Here is a 19627-nt window from a genome sequence, read left to right as displayed (position 1 = left end):
GTAGCAGTCGTGCATTAATTAGACAATTCGGACCAGCATGCAGCACATTCAATACTTATTTTCCTCCTTTGAAGAGTAGTAAAGTAATTATCAGCTAATGTGGCTAATAACAATATGAGTAAAGATTAACAATTGGTGGGGTCGACCGAAGCTAATAATTTGAGTAATAACCATTTAGAACCAGTAGAAACCAGTGACTCCAGTTGATTACCAAAGAAAATATGCAAAGTTACCAAAATCTCAGAATCTGAACAGGTTACCTGGAGATTGGAGCCGTTTAATTGCTCTGGCAGATTTAACAAAGATCATGGATGCTATAGCTTCTGCGGTAGTGGAAAGAGGTTTCCAGTGTGCGAGTTAATGCAACATCTTCATTAGGCATTTAAACTATTAAAATCAAAATAGGGAATGAAAACAAAACAAACAAAACGTTGCAACACATTAGAAATCAGTACAGGATTTGTTTTGGCACATATTCAGGTTTTTTCTATCATTTTTGTGCAATAATTTAGATTTTCATTGGATTATAAGTAATAAACTTGTGTTTGTTTTTTTCTGCTCAGTTTACTCAGACGGGTTTTCCCCCATCCCAGTCCTCCGTTTCTGTTCTGGTTTTTATCTCCTCTTCATTGTGCTGACTTCTAATCAGTTGCTGGGATCTGCTTCTTTCCATAATCCCAGAGAGGGAAAGTCAGTGAGGTCATCTGCTGTGGGAGAAACTTTTTTGGGTAGGGGTGGAAGCTGCAGATGACATTTATGATGGATGCTGTGGGTGGGAAATCGTTTTTTCTTGGGAAAGACTGCCTATATTGTATCCTTGGTTTGGAAGAGGGCAACAATGTCGAGGTTGGAAAAAAGAGAAGCCTTGTAGCTGGTGTGACACGAGGCAGTTAGTGGTTTCTGCCAGGGGTCAAAGGGCAGCGCCAGTCGCCTACCCTCTGAAACCAGCAACGCTTGCTGGTTTCAGTTAAATGAGTGTCGGGCAGATGACTAGGAGATGAGCAGACAGATGGTGGGATGCTGTCTGAAAAAGGCTTTTTTATCAGCTCAAACACTTTGTTATACTTGGAAACTATTTAAAGTCTCTAAAAATGACCCCAATGTATTTTTATCCAAAATTAAACTACTTAGAGCTGGAGATTAAAGGAGGTAGTAAATCCAATCTTTCAGAAATTAACCCAATTTCCTGAACATGCTTACACTTTTCAACAAGGCTGGTTTCAGAAGATGGTACAATTATTTCCTCTTTTCTGCTTCTTGTGTTACTAATTAAGTTAATTGAAGATGATGTTAAGACTTAGGAATGCGTTAGAATACCTACTGGGGGTGTAATGATACCTAGAGCTCACGAGGCGAGACATGAGAATGAGATTATATTTTAAAATCATGTTAAAGTCACTTTCTGGTTATGTTATTGTATTTTTACTGATAATCTGGGAGGGAAATGGCAGTACTCTTTACAAGCTTCTAAAGAAATCTCGACATTCTGATTTATGTTGTGGTCAAATAGTTTTTCTTCCAAGGGTTTTGTGAATCTTGTTGGCGATGCATGTCTTGGTATATTTCTTGAAATACAACTACTTCTGAAAAATAAGTCTGATGGGCTCTGTGATTGTTGGGTTTTACAGCAGGATAGTGATTCTAAATGTACAGTCAAGTTGACACAAACTAGAGTTTGAGGGCACAAAATCAACCTTCTTCAATATCCATCTCAGTCTACAGACTTAATTTCGCCTTTGAGGTGAGCTGAGGAGAAAAGAGCATCAGAGGATTGGTCAAAGATTGCTCCTTACTCTACACCAGCGGTCTCAAACTGCATTCCTCCAAGGCCGGTCTGCTGCAACCTTTAGATGTCGCTCTGCTTCAGCACACCTGGCTCTAATATTACCTCATATGTTGAACTCTGCAGAGCCTGACTGCATGCTAGTGAGGCAGTTTAGCCATTTAGTTCAAATCTGGACTCTTGCCCTCAAGCAGTTTAAGCCCTTTGCATACCGTATAATATTAAAGGTGAAGGCAAAGAGTTGTCCTGTTGGAAACAGTGAGAACTTTTTCATTAATTACATACTTCGACGTCTCGTTTCTCTGCTCAAACCAAATTCTTGGCTTAAAAGTAAGTTTATAAGCCATGACACTTCACAGTGACTGCCTATCAGGCGGCGTCGGATAGCTCTGATCTCTCAGGGTAGGATTAAGGTCCTGGCTGTGGATCAGAGGTCAATCGAAGGTGCAGCAGCTGTCTCGCCTCTCTTAGTTAGCAGGTTGGTCCCCAGAGGACAGAACTACAGCTGAGCGGCAGCTTAGCGAAAACGTTTGTCTCTCTTTCTGACTGTGTGAACGCCAGTATTTGGTTTCAGGTTATTTGAGGATGAAGGGTTTGATTCAGCACAGTGTATCATTATGCGGTCAGATTAGCATGCCTCCGCTGCGCTTGTTTGGCCTAATAAGGCAGGCAGCGCTTAAAATTAGGTGAAATTCAGTCCTGGCTGGAAATAGTACTTACAAAGATTGTGCACAGTGAAACGTTTTTTCTTCTTTTTTTTCTAGCAATAAAGACATTTCAGGTCAAGAAGAAAGTTAACTTGTTTTTCTGAAGCCATTTATGTTTTTACTTTTTAACAATTTAAAGTTTAAGTAGTAAATCTTTGCCTATTAAGCATTGGTTATTTTTGTATATTCTGCAAAAAAAAATCTATATGTCTCCCCTGGGGAGGATATAAGACCCTCTTCAACCTCTGGAGGAATCCTGTTTGCTCCATAATGACCTTCTGGCATGTTTCTACCAGTGTTTTCTGTCAGTCTTATTCTTTTGGGGCTGTGCGCTTCATCCATCCAAGGGTCCCTCATGGTCCACTTTCCCATGGATATCTGACACGCATTTCCTTCCTCCTCCTGTTTGCCCATCTGTCCATCTGAGCCTCTTACTACTGCTGGAAGCGGCTTTTCCTTCAATTTGTTAACCAGTGATGGATTTCTCTGAGATATCTGGAAATGACACGGCAGTAATCATGTGAAACTGAATATGTACAAGTCCTAGACGGAGGGATGGTCAGCCCCGATGATTCTCTCTGGAGACCTGAAACCAAACAAGACAGACTGAATAAATGGCAGAAAAAAACCCGTTTCTGTAGAAGATTGTGCAACTTGAGGTGCAGGAAGTCCCATCTCTGCTGGGCAACATCTATCTCAAGTCCAGAGAAATGGTGTTTTAGGAACCAGGAGTGTAGAAACAGTGTTGCTGAGGATGGTGAAGGGAGGGAGTGTGAGAGATGGTTTCCAAAACTCCACCATCGTCTTAAACTTTTCACTGTCTTGAAAAGTTTAAGCTCCAGGTGGCTCTGACCACACCGGTGGACCAACCGATCCAATGTTTTAAAGGTTTATAAACTAAAATGAAGAGACAATGCATCTACTTTCTGTCTAATAATTCAGATTATTTAATAAAATGTAAGATTCTAGGATGTAGGATGAATAAATCTGTTTTCTGAAGCTGATTTTTAGGCAGACATTTTCATTGGAGGTTCATTTTATTACTTCTAGGTTTATGTTTGTGGAGAAACTGGTCGGTTTAAACAGCTTCCAGATGGGGAAATTTATTCAATTAGAGCAGAACTGGAGGGTCTTAATTAAAAGCAAGTTACCCTGCTGAAGTGAACTTTCTCTGCACACATGAGCTGCAACAGCTGCAGCAGCTGCATTCATGGCAGATGAACTGATAGCAGGTGCCCTCAGTGGGAAGAAGACCACCCTGTCCCACCCCAGATTCAGCTGGATCAAAATCCCACAAGGGTCCACGCTAAGCTAAACACAAGAGAAACAATAATAGTGCTGCACAGTTTTGCAATAAAAGATTGTTACACTGGTATTTCATTGGTTAGGTTTAAAGCTGTTTTCTTTAAAATTACATCTAAATTACGCGGAAACAATATAGAGCTCTTTTAAATGCCTAATTATTATGGCCGTTTATTACAGTTTAGTTTGTCATGGAAATATTGTAGTGTCACATCTGCTTAATGGTAAAATCCTTGTACCATTTCTGTTGGAATCTATCCAGATAACTAGTCCAGGAGCAAAACCAAACATCGTTTTCCTTATCAGGTATCCAAAGACATCCCAAAGCGTTCCCAGTCCCACATAAACTCCATGTCTCCCATGAATCTGCACAAGGCCAAAATTCATAAGTTTTGCAACCCTTTGAATCAGTTGTGTTGGAGCAAACCTGTAGGTCTCCAGCACCGTAGAAGTGGTGTTAGACACCAGGAGGATGCATTTTTATTTTAGTTTCAGAAATGGTTCAAAGGTTTAATCCACGCTCTAAAATTTTATTCTCTGTCTCGGTCTCTCTTGCAGGAAAAAGCGATGTCTTTTTGCACCAGCTGGTTGGAGATCCTCCACCGGATTCAATAGCCAAAGTTACAGTGGCCAGAGGAACTGCCTACAGGTTTACCTCAGCGTCGTCATCAGGACAACTGGCCAAGGACTTTGTCCCCAGTCCTTTCTACAGGGACTTCACCATCATTTTCCACCTCAAAGCTTCCTCTCCTGCTGCATCCGTCCTCTTCTCCATCACAGACAGCGCCCAGAAACTCATGTACATCGGTGTGAAGCTCACTGCAGTGCAGTCTGACCGTCAACAGATTAAGTTCTTCTACACTGAACCCGATTCTGAGTCTTCGTATGAGGCAGCCAGCTTTTACGTTCCAAGGCTTGATGTCCACTGGACCGTTTTAGCTCTGTCTGTGCATGACGAGCAGGTCAGTTTCTACTCAGATTGTGACAGGGATCCAGAAGTGCTGAGGTTTGAGCGCTCGCCCGATCCGATGGACCTGGACGCAGGAAGTATGATCTTTGTGGGTCAAGCAGGAAGAGCTGATCCAGACAAGTTTAAGGTAATAAATAAGTAACTCTTACAATTTTCTTGGTATCACAAGTTTTATCTTCTTTGTCAAATGCATCAAACCTTACTCTGTCCGTACTGCATGTCATGTTCACCTTGTTTCTAGTTCTGTAAGATTTCTTTTTTATTGAACCTTTATTGCCATCCTCCAGTGGCTGTCTGCATCTTGGCTTCATCTCTACCACACACTTCTTGACAGAAGAATCCAGCCAAATTGTGGGCCAAGCACACCGTCCCCATAGGGATCCTGCAGAGCAGGACTGGTGGGTTTAAGCGAGTGCTGGCTTCACCTGGAGTTGGTCCAAAGAGCTTCCAGAGGATGTTACACCCTATAGCTTGTCATCTTCCACCACTTGTATTAGCGCCTTCTGCTTCCTCTGCCTCCCACAGAAAATAGCTTTTTTGTTGAGACGCCTCCACTTCTGTGCTACAGGCCTGACAGAAGCCTCAACTACTGGTCAGGAGGGTCTGGTTGATGCCTTCTCTACATCATCTTCTTAGAGGACCACAGTCTACTTCCCATCTTTTCAGAGGATACTACTTACTGCTTGAAGCTAAAGCAACAGGGCCTGCTCAACGCCTCCTTAGCACGCCCAAGACCAATATTCATATTGGCATTCAAGAGTTCTGGTTTCTCTAGTGATGCAGCAGCAGATCCTTTGTCTGCAGGAGCAGCAGCTGTTGCAAAGGTTTTCCGAATCCACAGCAGCAGCAGAGCTGTGTCTGTGGAGCTCTCAGGACATCCTTCATCGTCTTCATCCCCTGTTCTACGATCAATCTCTCCTGCACTGTTCTCAGGAACCACTTCTCAGCCTGTTGGAGGTCCACCTCAGACTCGTGTTACATAAGTTCTCAGAGTTCTTTGGCGAGGATGCCGAGGTGGACTTGCCTCGTGTTCCTGGAACCAAGATCTCTGATGAAGGTTTCCATGGAGACACACCTTGTTCCCCAATCCACAGTTTTCCAACAAGAGAGTCCACATCTTTTTGCCTCTGTCTCCCGTTCCAGTGATCTGTCGAGAGTCCGTCCAGTCTCTATGCCACTCTCTTCATAAATTTAACTAAACCTTTACAAATTCATGCTTCTATTGTCATACTTGATTGCTTACAAGTTGTTTGTGTCTTTAAAGGGTGAAATTGGAGAGCTAAGAATCGTGGGAGACCCTCAGGCATTTCAGGGCTTCTGTGACTATGACGATTACTCAGATGAAGTGAGTTTTTCTGTAATCATCTCAATTAAAGTGAATCAACACTTTAGTTTAAAACATTCCTTCTCATGTCTCAGAGTTCTGGAGATGGTGGCAACAGAAAGGCTGATAGAAAACAAACAGGAACGACGGTAGGTTTGTGGATTGTCCAGTTAGCATATATGACATAGCTGTTATTGCTGTGTTGAGGATTTTGTGCATATTTACATCTAAGATAAAATAACTTTCAGTTTCACACTTTTGTCCCCCCAGGTCTCCTCTACATCCTTACATCCTTTTCCGATTTCACCCCAAAAAGGAGCTGGAATCGGAACGTCAGGTGAAACAAAATCTAAACTAAATCAAGAAATATAGTCAAAAATTACAGAACAACTTGGAAACGTGATACAGAAGTGATACCTCAGAATCCAGATGCCTCTGCCAAAAATTACTAATGTTAGTCAAAGTCTAGTAAGCTAAAATATGTACTTGATGCTAATTGTCTGGAACTGAGCATGAAGTTTTACCCCAACAGCCAATTTTGTCCATTTTAATCTGTAACTGGAGCATTAAACATGACTCATAAGGTTGGAAAGGTCCACATAAACATCGCTCTTATGTTTAAAAGTTAACCAACAGCTTTGCTATTTGGCTCAGCTCTCCTTCACCATTAGACGAGACTACAATCCGTGTATCTCCTGCTGAGAACCTGGATACCTCAGATTAATCTACTTTTATTCTTTGACTCTGCAATACATGCATTAAAGTAAGGGAAAACAACCACTGACCAAAAACACCAGCTTTAAGCAATCCATCAGAAGATAATCCATACTGCATCACCAAAGTAGGCCCCCTCTCTAGGAGTTGAATCAGCCTTAAGAAATTACATTCATTGTGTTTATTGCACATTAGATTTATTAGACAAATTCTTCCTACTTCGAGTTATAGTCTAGCCAAAACGTACAGAAATAAAAGTTGCAGGCTTGCTAGATTATAATTTCCCATTAAATAGGCTTTGTGAGGGTTGTAATTTACTGCTAAATTATTTCTACAGAAACAAGACACTGACATCATATATACTCTGGCGTAAACCCCACATCTTTCAGGAATCAGCAAAAGGCCAAAACTTGTTCCCCCTTGTGATTGTTGGTGTATGAAAATGTAATTATTGCTCTCAAAGCTGCTGCTCGTTTATTTTTGGCCTGTTGCGGTCTGTGGGAACTGGATTACCAGAACTTTTTGTTCATCTGGTCCACATTATATCCTCTTGTTTTATTCTCTGTCTCGGTCTCTCTTGCAGAAAAAAGCGATGTCTTTTTGCACCAGCTGGTTGGAGATCCTCCACCGGATTCAATAGCCAAAGTTACAGTGGCCAGAGGAACTGCCTACAGGTTTACCTCAGTGTCGTCATCAGGACAACTGGCCAAGGACTTTGTCCCCAGTCCTTTCTACAGGGACTTCACCATCATTTTCCACCTCAAAGCTTCCTCTCCTGCTGCATCCGTCCTCTTCTCCATCACAGACAGCGCCCAGAAACTCATGTACATCGGTGTGAAGCTCACTGCAGTGCAGTCTGACCGTCAACAGATCCAGTTCTTCTACACTGAACCCGATTCTGAGTCTTCGTATGAGGCAGCCAGCTTTTACGTTCCAAGGCTTGATGTCCACTGGACCGTTTTAGCTCTGTCTGTGCATGACGAGCAGGTCAGTTTCTACTCAGATTGTGACAGGGATCCAGAAGTGCTGAGGTTTGAGCGCTCGCCCGATCCGATGGACCTGGACGCAGGAAGTATGATCTTTGTGGGTCAAGCAGGAAGAGCTGATCCAGACAAGTTTAAGGTAAAAATTTATATAATTTCCTTGGTACCACAAGTTTTATCTTCTTGGATATTGTTGGATGAAAATCCAGAGCTAGCAACCAGTTGAAACTATATCCAACCTCTTTTGTTTCTTTTTCTCCATTATTTACCCCATTCTAGTTTATCCCCTCGGTTGGTTCGGATTTGTTTGCTTCTGTATGATTTCACTCTAGTTTAATCCTTCTGTTGGTCTAGACCAGTGGTTCCCAAACTTTTTCTTCTGTGCCCCCCCTATCGATTACTAATGGCTGTCTGGTTGAAACAACGGGTGAGGGGGGGATCGACTTTTTTGGGGGCAAAATGAATGTACATAGCTGAAAATAGACACCAACATCGGTAGCCTACAAGGTACTTGTTAAGCTTAAGGTTCTGTATTGATATTAGCTAGTCATCTTTTAGCTAACATTACCTGCATCCAACAGCTTTACTCAACTCAGTCGGTTAGTTTGGAGGGAAAAACTGTGAAAAGTTCTTTGCGTTTTGCTGGTTTGCTGCCGTGATTCTAACACAAACCTACGTAGCTCCGCACAGCAGCAGCAGGTCTCCTTCACAGGTGGAAACCCAGCGCGAGCGTCGTAGCGCTCATGTTGCGTTTAAAGGCGGCTCGGAAAAACAGGTTACAACATGTTAACAACGGATTAAACAGTTTTAACTGCTGATAAAAGTGACAAAGGACACAAATATGGGAAGTGTGGAAGCTCCTACTGTATCAAATTGACAGAGGAATAACAGAGAGTTGGCCATTCTAAGGTAAAAAGAAAACAAAAAACAAAACATGAACACATTCAGTGTTCATGTTTTGTTTTTGTTTTTCATCCAGACGGCTTCCCGCGCCCCCCCCCTGCAATGACACGGCGCCCCCCCTAGGGGGCGCGCCCCACAGTTTGGGAACCTCTGCTCTAGACTGTTATTCTAGGTGTTGGATTTATTTTGCTAGACTTTCTGTTTAGGTTTCCCTCTAGTGTCATTCTTTACTCCCGTTCCCCATATTCTAGTCATTTACCTCCTCAAGCCTCATTCGCTGCAGTTAGTTTCCCTAATTGGTTCCTTTGTCGTCGCCTCCTCTGAATATTTACCTCTCAGACTCGTTACTTGTCACTTGTTCCTTCTGTTTGCTTCCTTGCTTTGTTGCTCCACGTCTCGTGTTCTGGCATTTCTGGACGTATTTTGTTAAATCGTGGCTCATATCACTGTTTCATTCTTCTAGAATAAAATAGAAAGTTGACTCAGTTCATTGAGTTTTGCAGACTTTTTTGCGCACTAATCCAGATTATCTTCAGTCCCACCTCAGCATTTCAACGAGCTTGAGGTCTGAACTTTGACTTCTACTCAGACGAATCCAGATTTTACTGTATTTTGGCCATTTAGGTTGAATTGTTGTAAATTCTAGCAATTTAGGTTTCTAAAGAATATACTTTAGTTTTGAACCAAAATCTTTAATTAATTTTTATATTAGGAATTGCTTGGATTACTTTGGTAACTTTCCCATTATTTTAAGAGATTAAGAATACACCGTCGGGTGTGATGGATGTTTGTCAAATGTCCAGTGTGATGACGAGAGGTTTTGTAAAAAAATGTTTTACCACTTTTTGAACTTGTGGCATCAAATTAAGTCAACTTTTGTTGTAAGAGTTTTCTAGTTATTGTTTTGTCCATATTTTTGCTGGAAATAAACTTTTTTTTCAAACAATTAAGTAGAAAGTGCTTTCAGGAAACAAACCACCTGTTGCCATCCATGGGACTTAGGAAGTCATGACAATTTCGATATATAACACTAGAGTATTAAATAAATAAATCTAAATATATATATATATATATATATATATATATATATATATATATATATATATATATATATATATATATATATATATAATTTTTTTTTTTTTTTTTTTTTTTTTTTTTTTAAAGTATAACATTAACCAGAGAGGAACTCATAAGAATACATTATATTTTGTAATTATTATAGACTTCAAACTACTTCTTAGTTCTAATTGTTAACTAGAGTTTTACAAATTTATGCTTCTGTTGTCTTACTTGATTGCTTATCAGTCGTTTGTGTCTTTTCAGGGTGACATTGGAGAGCTAAGACTTGTGGGAAACCCTCAGGCATTTCAGGGCTTCTGTGACTATGAGGATTACCCTGATGAAGTGAGTGTTTCTTTAAAAATCTTAATTTAAGTGAACAAACACATCTGTTTGACACTTCTTTTCATGTCAGGGTTCTGGTGATGGTGGCAACAAAGAAGCTGACAGGAGACGGAAAGACAACACTAAAACGGTTGGTTTGCAGATTTCTTTACAGATTTTTTAGCTGGAATAATAAATATCTGATGTAGTTGCGTTGATGTTTTTCTGCATATATATCTAGGATAAAGTAACTTCTAGTTTGACATTGTTTTTGCTTTTCTCAGACCACTTTTCCACCCCTCCGTCCAGTACCTGTACCCCCGATTTCATCCCAATCAGGAGGCAGAAGAGGAACCTCAGGTGAAAAGAATAAAAACTCAACTTGGAAATAGTTTTTTCCAAGTTTTTGAACGGTTTGAAAATGCTAAAAAGAAATGTTTCTTCAGAGTACAGTATCCTCTGCCAGATTGCTCATGTAGAGTCAAAGTCTCATCAGCTGAAATATGCACTGACACAACTTGTCTGGACCTGAGAATGAAGTTTTGCTCCAAACGCCAAGTTTGTCAGTTATAATCAGTAAGTGGAGCATTAAATATGCCACTCATAACAAGCCATAGAGCTGAAAAGGTCAACTTCTGTGTTTAAAAGTTAGCTTAGCGTATGTTTACTCTGGGTTGTCAAATGTAGTGATTATCCCTTTTGCATTGCACCAATGCTTGGTTGTTAATTCTGAATGAAAAATATTTGATTCCTTTTGTTATCTTTGTGCATTCTGCATAAAGGTGAGATACAGGTAATTTTTGAAGGTAGGCCACGGTGGGAAGGTTTTCTTATGCTTCATATTTCAGACAATGTCTCTCACTGTTGTTCATTTAGTCTCAGAACGTTAGAAATATCTTTGTAAGCCTTTGTGGACAAATGGATATTAATGAGTGTTTCTAGCTTTAAATTTCTTCAGATTGGGGCATCATGGTTGCATTTTGGGATTTTAAAACTTGTTTGAACCCATCTGAACCCATTTTAATGCATATATGTATTTTCAGGATTAAGTAACTGTTAGCTTAAGTGGCTAAGTTAGCTTTATTAGCTGCTAGCACTGGCTTGTAGCCAGCCTTGGTAGATTTAGCATGTGTAAAGGTTAGCAGTCTTGATTCTCAGTTTGAGTTATGGTTAGTTTGGGTAACGTATTGGCTTTATAGTTACTTTATTTAGCTTTTAGACCCATTAGTTGATTGCTCTAGATGCTAGCTTTCCTAGTTATTAGCTTGAATAATCAAATATTTTATCAGTAAGATGGTGCAGCTGTTAGCTTGAGTAGAGATCAACCTTATAAAGTCGTTAGCTTGTTAAAACGCTAGCCTAATTAGCATTTAGGATTATTCACTGCTAACTTTGCTAGCTGCTAGCTTTGTAAGTTGATACCTTGATTAGTTAATTAGCCATTATCTTAAGTGAAAAATATTTTTTGGAGATGAGATTTTTGAGGTTCAGGGTTTCATTTGAAACAATTTGATGAAAAAGCATTGCCTTTTACATTTACATCCTGCACAACCGTGCTCCAAACAGGCTAAATTGTTGCTCTTCTTCAGGTGAGAAGGGCGACAGAGGAGAGAAAGGCCTGAAAGGGGACAGAGGCCCTGCAGGGCCAAAGGGGGATTCAGGCAGCAGCTCAGGCTCAAGTTTTTCCTCTCAGGGTAGTGTGCAAGGAGACAAAGTAAGAAATCTCTCATTTCTAAGTTAACATTGACATCTGACACAAATAACCAGTTTTCTTTTTTTCCTTCTAGGGAGATAAAGGTAAAAAGGTATGTGAACTGCATTATTGGATTTTGGGGTAGTGGATTCTTACTTTTTCTGATGCTACATCAGAAATTTACGTGAATTGGGAACCACAGTCACTATAAATACCTGAAATTTGCATACACATGAGACCCCTCCTAAAAATGGTATTTTGATAGTTAAAACACCAAATACACCTTGATATCATCAATACTCACAATGGAAACTGTCTTAGCACTACAGCTAACGTCCACACTCTTCCTTATCTATGCTTTTGAGCTTTGCAGCCAAGCAGCATTGTGTCTGGGTATTTCAGCATCCCAACTTGCATTTTCTGTTAAATATTTTATAGATGGTATAAACATTTTCCAAATAGATGTGAAACAATAAGGAAAGGATGTATGAAGAGAGGCTGAACAGTGAAGTTTTGGGGAGTAGAGGTACTAATGGTGGATGACTTACTGTAATCTTCAAAGTGAAGGTTTAGGGAAGAAGCGAATGCTGGCATGGTGGAGTGGATGGGGGTACGTATCAGAGTTGATTGGTAACAGAAAGAGAACTGTGACGGTGAAAGAGGAGCTATCAGTGGAACCATCAGTGATGTAGATCTAAACAAAGTAAAACCAAACATCTGAAAGCTTGCTTGCCTGTTATTCTCTCCAGGGTGATACTGGTTTTGGATACCCTGGCAAAAAGGGTGAACGTGGCGTTCAGGGGCCTCCAGGTCCTCCCGGTCCTCCAGGCCCTGCGGCTGAGGTTATTCGACTCGGCGACGGCTCTGTTGTGCAGCCGTTGGCTGGTCCAGCTGGACCACCCGGGCCACCAGGGCTGGATGGGGCTGAAGGACCTCAAGGGGCTGATGGACAGCCTGTAAGTCCAAGAAATTAAAAAAGGTTAAATAAAAATATTAGTTTGTGACCATTTCCTTTTCCTTTAGGGTGATCCAGGAGAGGATGGAAAAGCTGTAAGTATCTTTTTAGCAGAACTTTTCACTCAATCGACTGATTATTTATCCATCTACGTCTTCACTTTTATGATTTTTAGGGTCCTGCTGGACCGCAGGGTATTCCAGGAATTCCAGGAGCAGCTGGTATGAAAGGCCAAAAGGTGCGATACATGAAGCCATTATGCTAATCATGCTACATCTCTATTTACATTAATAATTTGTCATCTCCGAATCATTCCAGGGTGAACCTGGAGAGGGTTCCCCTGGACCAAGAGGTCCCCCAGGTCTTCCAGGACCTCCAGGACCTGGCACTGGTGATCGTCCAGTATGTGAAAATATCCACCTTTCTAGCCAATACTTGTAAAAAAATAATAATTTAACAACAGTGAATGTTTCTGTAGACATTTGTTGACATGGAGGGTTCAGGATTCCCAGACCTGGAAACTTTCCGGGTAAGTCGTTCAACATTAGGAAAGGAGTTCAAAAATATCTCAGAATGACAGTTGTGAAATGTGATGGGCAGGGTGCACCTGGTCCTCCTGGCCCTCCTGGTCCGCCCGGCCGTCCTGGGACACCTGGTACTTCAGTAGCCATCGGACCTGATGGTCCAGTAGCCTTTGGACCTCCTGGGCCACCTGGACAAGACGGAGTGCCTGGCCTACCAGTGAGAAGCCAGTTTTATTTCATTGTATTGTGTTTGATTACTTAGTAGCTAAAGGGTGTAAATCTCCACTTCTGTTCTTTCTAGGGCCCACCTGGACCTCCTGGCCTCCCTGGTAGACCCGGGTTCAGAGGAGAAAAGGTAAAACTGATTATCGTCTACATTTGTGCCAGAAATATTTGGCACAAAAGTCTGTTGTTGTTTTCTACATCAGACTAAAGGGGTTCCACAAGGTAGTAATGGCTGCTTTAGTTTTATTTAGGTCTGACCAACATTAAAATTATTTAGAAAGAAACTCCTATTTCTGATAAACGACAAACCAGAACTTTACATATTCTGGATAAAAAGATAAGCTGGAGCTTTAACTTCCTGGCTGATGTTTTTAGAAGTTGCACCAATATTTCCACTTCCTCATGATGCTATCTACTTTATGCAGCAAAACAGACCCACAACATGATGCCGCCACCCCCATACTTCACAGTTAGGATGGTACAACGTCCCAGTTCTTCCTCCAAATGTAGCCATGGTCATACTGGTCAATCAGGTCCACTTCAGGCCGCAAGGTGACTCCAGAAAGTATTTTTCTGTGCATTTGCAAACCACAGTTTGGCTTTTTATGTTTCTTTTTGGAGTAATGGCTTTTTTGTCACTGAGTGGCCTTTCAGCTCATGTTGGTACAGAACATGTTTCGCTGTGGATGATGACACTGAGCAGCATCAGCAGGATCTTCACAGGGTCTTTGGCTTTTGTTCGGGCATCAATTTGCACTTTTTGGACCAGAACCAGTCTACTTCCTGAGCGGTGTGATAGAAAAGTCACATCATGTCAATCCTTGCGTATAATTGTTCTACGTTTCCAAAACCATGACGTCTGACACATAGTCTCATTATTGCAGCAAATGAACATAATTTAGGTAATTGTAAATGATGTAAAACAAGACTAATTTCTTCTGCTTTTACTTCGGACATTGAAAAAGTCTCATTTTTCTTTTTATTCAGTCTATGCAAACTTCTGAGTTGAACTGTCAGTGCTGGTATGTTCTCATCCCCAAATCTCAGTCATGAAAATGCGCGTTTATGTTATCCTGTAAGGCACCGTTAACCAGACACAAACCAGTACTTCTTACTGGTGGTTGTGGGAACAAGGTACTGTAGTTCATTTTCAATGTTATGGTTTGACAACAGCGCCTCCTGCTGTCTGTAGCCATGTCAGTGTTTTCATTTTCTGCTTGCTAATGAAACCTCCTGCTTTTATGATGCATTTCCCCTCTAGCAATAATGTTTTAATTTCTATTATTTAGGGTGACGGTGGAGATCTTGGCCTTCCAGGTCCAGCTGGGGAAAAGGTTAGTTAAAATAGTTAAAAATGTAATGCATAAAGATTTGTTTACCTTTTATAGATTATAGGAAATACTGCTGCAAAACCACATCGATTCTCTGTTGCTTTCTTCTAGCAAGACACAACGGACTCCAACCCTTTCAATTACCTCTTCTCTTTCTTTGCTCCGTCCTCTACGGTGTGTAATGGGTAGCAGGTACTGGGTTGGGTTTCTTTGCTGGTCTGCTTTGCTTTTTAACGTTTTCTATTTCCATAAAGATGGCAATGTTTCAAACAAAGCTCTATTTCTTCTTCGTTTATCTAGATATTATGAAATCTGCCTCCCATTTTCCACTTTTTGAATGACTTCTTTCTGTTTTCCTCTAATTTTTCTCCTTTCAGTCACAAATATTAATTGTCTAACATAATTTTGCAAGACACAAAACCACATTTCTGCTTGTAATCCTGACTCAGGGTGGTCAGGGCGATGCGGGAAGGACGGGTACACCTGGACAGTCTGGTTTGGCAGGACTTCCAGGTCCCATGGGACCAGTTGGGCCTCCAGGGCCTCCTGGACCACCGGGGCCACCGTACCTTGCTGGCAGTGTGAGTAACGGTTTCAAATTTAATCCTTTTCTAAGGCAGGATTAAAAAATCTTAATCACAAAAGTGTAAAACTGGTCAAATATCCTTTCTAATTTACATTTTCTCCATGCAGGGGAACCAAAATGAGGTCCTAAATGCCCTGCCTGGCCTCAGAGGTCCACCTGGACCACAGGTAGCATATTGGACACAGTTCGCTCTCTGATTACGTCATCCATACCTTATGCTACCTGATCTGAACTGTATCGTGTTTTCAGGGTCCACCTGGCATTGCTGGTCTGCCTGTAAGTAATGGAAATAAATTCCTGTGGTGCGTTTTCTTTAGCTGCTCTTGTAAACACTGCAGATTGAGTTTTTGAAGCTCATAGGATAAGAAAACATGATAAAGTATTTATAAAAAATATTTGTATTAAATAAAAATATTTAAAAACTATTGTTTTTAGCAGAAAAAAAATATTTTATTTCTGGTTTCAACCTGGCTTATTTGATTGGTTATGTTTCCAAAGGATTTTTACATAAAACTTCCTGTATGTTTCCATCAATTAATATTTCTCTCATTAATGTTTTATGTTGTATATCTTTTTTAAAATTAATTGTAGTGAAAAAATATGCGGGTTTTCATCTTCAGATTTATTTTGTAAACAAAACTGTGATTATTTTTTGTGACAAATTTTTCCAGAAAAACCTTCACAAACTCAAACTAAAAAAAAACACCAGATTGATTTTTACAAGATTTGCCTGTCTGTGCTGTAGTGTTAAAAATATTATCTAATTATTATAGACAAGCAATTTACCTCCATTTATTTATTTAAACTCTTTGTGTTCAATTTTTTAACTATCCTAACTGCAAAACTTTTTAAAATAAATGTTGAAAAATGTTTTTCCACATTAGTGCTGTTGTGCTTTGTTGTGCATTAGCATCAATGCTAACCATACAAATCAGGAATAACTGGTCCAGCTAAGTTCCCTTAAAGGCCATCCATGCCCTACTTTATTTATTTTATCTATTAGTTAAAATTAAATGTAAAAATGTTTCATTATGGTTTGTAGGGTAAGCCTGGTTTTCCAGGCGACCATGGAGCTAAAGGAGCAGAGGGACCAAGGGGACCTCCTGGGATTCCAGGCATTGATGGATATCCTGGAACACCAGTACTGAGCATCTTCATCACGCAATATTTCCAGACTCATAATAATTAAATGTGTCATTTAAGATACTAATCTCTACTTGTGCTGATTTCTTTAGGGTAAACAGGGAGAGAAAGGAGACAAGGGAGAGACGGTGAGTTTCCTTTAGAGGGATTGATTGAAGGAGGTTCATTTGATTGGTGAGACCAAATGGTTTAAATGTTTGCTGTAAGAGTGTAGGTGAAAAGTCTATGGCTCTAGAGAAAACTTGACGGGTTCAGAGAAACCACAGTACTGTATGAAGAAGGAAGTGACGGTGGTTTGTTGGTATTTGCAATAGCAGCAAGAAGGTGGTGAGGTGTGCGGGCGAAGTAACCAATAGGTTAAGATCGGCACAATAAAATTTGTTTCCAAATGGTTAAATCTATTGAGAAATGTCTGGAAATTTTTACTGAAAAATGTTTGGGAATCCTGTCTTTGTCCTGTCTAACTTTATTGTTATCTGCAAGGAAAACACCTTCCTGTTAAATATCTGTTCTACGTTCAGACCTCTTTTGTTTTCTTTTTTTGTGTTAATTATTTGTTCAAACACAGATGCTAAAATGCCATTTCAGAATCTTATTTTTAACTTAAATGTGACGTTTTGCAGGTCTTAATGTGCCTTAATCTTGAACCACAACACATTCAGTAAGCGTTAACCCAAGTTCACATGAAAAAATATTTTTGCTCTTTCTTAAATTTGTGTGTTTATTCTGAACTCAGGGTCGTCCAGGTCGAGATGGTGGACCACCTGGGCCACCCGGACCGCCTGGACAACCAGGACAGGTTCTCTACCAGCAAGGGTCAAGAGATGTGAGTCAGAGCTCCAACTATAAATCTACATTAATTGGAAAATGAAATTAACCCGTCAACTTTTCATCATCCTCTCCCTCCTTCACTGCACGGTCACTGCCTGCCTCACTGCTTGTTACTAACGAACCTAACTTTGTCTTGCTAGTTTAACGAGGTTTATTGGAACGATTTGGGACAGGTGAGTTGATGCTCCCCCAGTTCCCTGAACTAAACTAAAACTCACTGACTTTTAACTTCATTTACCAAGAGCCAGGCTGTTCTGTCTTTAATGAGCCGTCTCTCCTCCTCCTTTAGAGCGGATCAGGGCGCGCAGGATTCCCAGTACGTATCAATGCATCTACCAACCTCACTTTGTTGAGACAAGCATTCAACTTAAAGTAATGGAGGCATGTCTTTTGATTCAGGGACCAGCGGGGCCCAAAGGAGACAAAGGGGACGCTGGTGCTCCAGGATATGCTCCTAAGGTGGGACAGTGCTTGTAGTGAGGTTTATGTAAAAACGACTTTAATTTCACAAATGCAACTTTGAATTAATGGTGGTTCAAATTCTTTACAGAAAGGTTTTATTGTATATCTCAAAAAAGAAACACTGCAGACAGTGTCATAAACTCCTGGAAGGTTTTTGAAGCGTCTTGGGCTTATCAAGGGAGCAGTGGGAGTTACCAGAGGATTTTTGCTCTTATTTTAAATGTTTTGAGAGAAAATGTGCACTTTTCATCTTGCAGGGACAGAAAGGAGAGCCTGGCATTATCATGGGACCTGATGGGAGACAGTTATATCTGGGAGGCCTGACAGGACAGCCGGTACTCCAATGCAAAACATCCTCTGTTTTTTTTTTGGCTTTCTTCGATCTGAAGTATCAGAAATTGACCCACTGGGGCATGAATTGGATATAATTAAGAAATAAAGTGACTGTTGATGTTGATTCGCAGGGTGAGAGAGGAAGTCCTGGCCCAGTGGGACCTCCTGTATGTACTGATTTAATACGTTTTCATCTGTTTGACAAGATACCAGCATTGTGCAAGTGTGACAAGAGTAACTATTTCTCCAGGGTCCCCGGGGTCCTTCTGGACCAAAAGGAGAGATTGGTATCCCTGGGAGATCCGTATGTTTCTGTTGTATTAAGGAACATTTTTAAACTATTGTTTTTATGAAAATAAGAAAATGTCTGAAGTGTGACTAATGTTTCAGGGTCGACCAGGATTAAACGGGGTCAAAGGAGAGAAGGGAGACTCTGGCGGTGGGTCTGGATACGGTTACCCTGTAAGTGCTTTGAAAAGCTTTGGTGTTGGAACAAGTGAGTCATGAAGACGTTAATCATTGCTTGGTGTTTCTCAGGGCACCCCAGGACCTCCGGGGCCCCCCGGGCCTCCTGGACCTCCAGGCGTGAGTTGGGTCGAGACATCTGATTTCCATTTAGATCAAGGAACAATGACTTTGTCTCTGACTGCTTCCTGTCTTTGTTTTAGGGGTATGACGGGTACTCAAGGAATTACGCAGGTAAAGTTTCAGATTTTCTTTCATGCAAATCAAACTTTCACAAATTTGCTGCTATTTATGTTATCGTTCCTCCTTTTTTGCACAGTTAAAGGAGAGAAAGGCGATCCCGGACCACCAGGAATACTTGAAATTCAAGGTAGCATTAGTTGATGTTCATATATATGGAGCAAATACAATAAGAGGTAAATATTTACAGTGTGCGTCTCTGTTCTTCAGGTCTGGGAAGAGGCTTTGACTTTTACACTTTAAAGGTAAAATCACCCACTATGTCCATAATTCTAACTGTGTTGCAGATTAAATCAGTTCGTTTTTAAGTGAAAATCATTTTGGTTTTGCCCAGAATGAGTTGAAAGGTGAAGTGGGTTTGAAAGGAGAGAAAGGAGAACCAGGCGGCGGTTATTATGACCCCCGATACGGAGGAGGAGCTGGCTCACCAGGACGGCCTGGACCACAAGTAAGACCACCGTTTACATCCATTTCCTCTGTATTTGGTAGCATTGCCTTTGAATGGTGACTTGAGTCAAATGTTTTGGGTTTCTGTCCTCAAGCTTCTCACAATAGTTGCTGGAGTTTTGGTTCAAACTTTGACTTTGCTGTACTTAAGTCACTTTGTGCCATTTTGGCTGAATGCTGAGTATCATCATCATCGTCCATCTGGAATAATGTTGTTTCCTCTTGATGCCATCAATTTATGAAGTGTACCAGTTCCTCCTATAGCAAAAGAGCATGATGCTTCCACCATTCTTCACAGCTAGGCTGGTACAAGTATCCCT

At 40.8% G+C, this 19627-nt stretch overlaps 1 protein-coding gene across 6 annotated transcripts in view; it reads left to right on the top strand.

Annotated features, from left to right (window-relative positions):
* The window catches only part of LOC106908888 (uncharacterized), a 38115-nt gene that overhangs the window by 13381 nt on the left and 5107 nt on the right, over positions 1-19627 (top strand). For 3 of the 6 annotated variants that reach the window (XM_088012875.1, XM_088012863.1, XM_088012882.1), the window contains exons 2-38: positions 4351-4889; positions 6027-6107; positions 6182-6235; positions 6357-6423; positions 7384-7922; positions 10013-10093; positions 10164-10223; positions 10357-10432; positions 11662-11786; positions 11860-11877; positions 12515-12721; positions 12789-12815; positions 12896-12958; positions 13039-13122; positions 13199-13249; positions 13321-13461; positions 13546-13599; positions 14759-14803; positions 14912-14974; positions 15250-15381; positions 15494-15553; positions 15636-15662; positions 16429-16527; positions 16622-16657; positions 17266-17355; positions 17501-17533; positions 17650-17676; positions 17760-17819; positions 18080-18157; positions 18287-18322; positions 18406-18459; positions 18546-18617; positions 18693-18740; positions 18824-18854; positions 18940-18990; positions 19071-19105; positions 19195-19308. In XM_088012875.1, the coding sequence (XP_087869001.1) occupies positions 4351-4889; positions 6027-6107; positions 6182-6235; positions 6357-6423; positions 7384-7922; positions 10013-10093; positions 10164-10223; positions 10357-10432; positions 11662-11786; positions 11860-11877; positions 12515-12721; positions 12789-12815; positions 12896-12958; positions 13039-13122; positions 13199-13249; positions 13321-13461; positions 13546-13599; positions 14759-14803; positions 14912-14974; positions 15250-15381; positions 15494-15553; positions 15636-15662; positions 16429-16527; positions 16622-16657; positions 17266-17355; positions 17501-17533; positions 17650-17676; positions 17760-17819; positions 18080-18157; positions 18287-18322; positions 18406-18459; positions 18546-18617; positions 18693-18740; positions 18824-18854; positions 18940-18990; positions 19071-19105; positions 19195-19308 (3458 nt within the window). The remainder of the gene's footprint in view (positions 1-4350; positions 4890-6026; positions 6108-6181; positions 6236-6356; positions 6424-7383; positions 7923-10012; positions 10094-10163; positions 10224-10356; positions 10433-11661; positions 11787-11859; positions 11878-12514; positions 12722-12788; positions 12816-12895; positions 12959-13038; positions 13123-13198; positions 13250-13320; positions 13462-13545; positions 13600-14758; positions 14804-14911; positions 14975-15249; positions 15382-15493; positions 15554-15635; positions 15663-16428; positions 16528-16621; positions 16658-17265; positions 17356-17500; positions 17534-17649; positions 17677-17759; positions 17820-18079; positions 18158-18286; positions 18323-18405; positions 18460-18545; positions 18618-18692; positions 18741-18823; positions 18855-18939; positions 18991-19070; positions 19106-19194; positions 19309-19627) is intronic. The other 3 variants (XM_088012877.1, XM_088012867.1, XM_088012871.1) reach the window with 2 other exon arrangements.

The sequence above is a fragment of the Poecilia mexicana genome, unplaced genomic scaffold, assembly GCF_051168715.1.
Source record: "Poecilia mexicana isolate PSO_F unplaced genomic scaffold, ASM5116871v1 scaffold_2, whole genome shotgun sequence".
Taxonomy (NCBI): Eukaryota; Metazoa; Chordata; class Actinopteri; order Cyprinodontiformes; family Poeciliidae; genus Poecilia; species Poecilia mexicana.
Note: the sequence above shows the minus strand (reverse complement) of the source record. Positions and strands in the feature narration are given on the sequence as shown.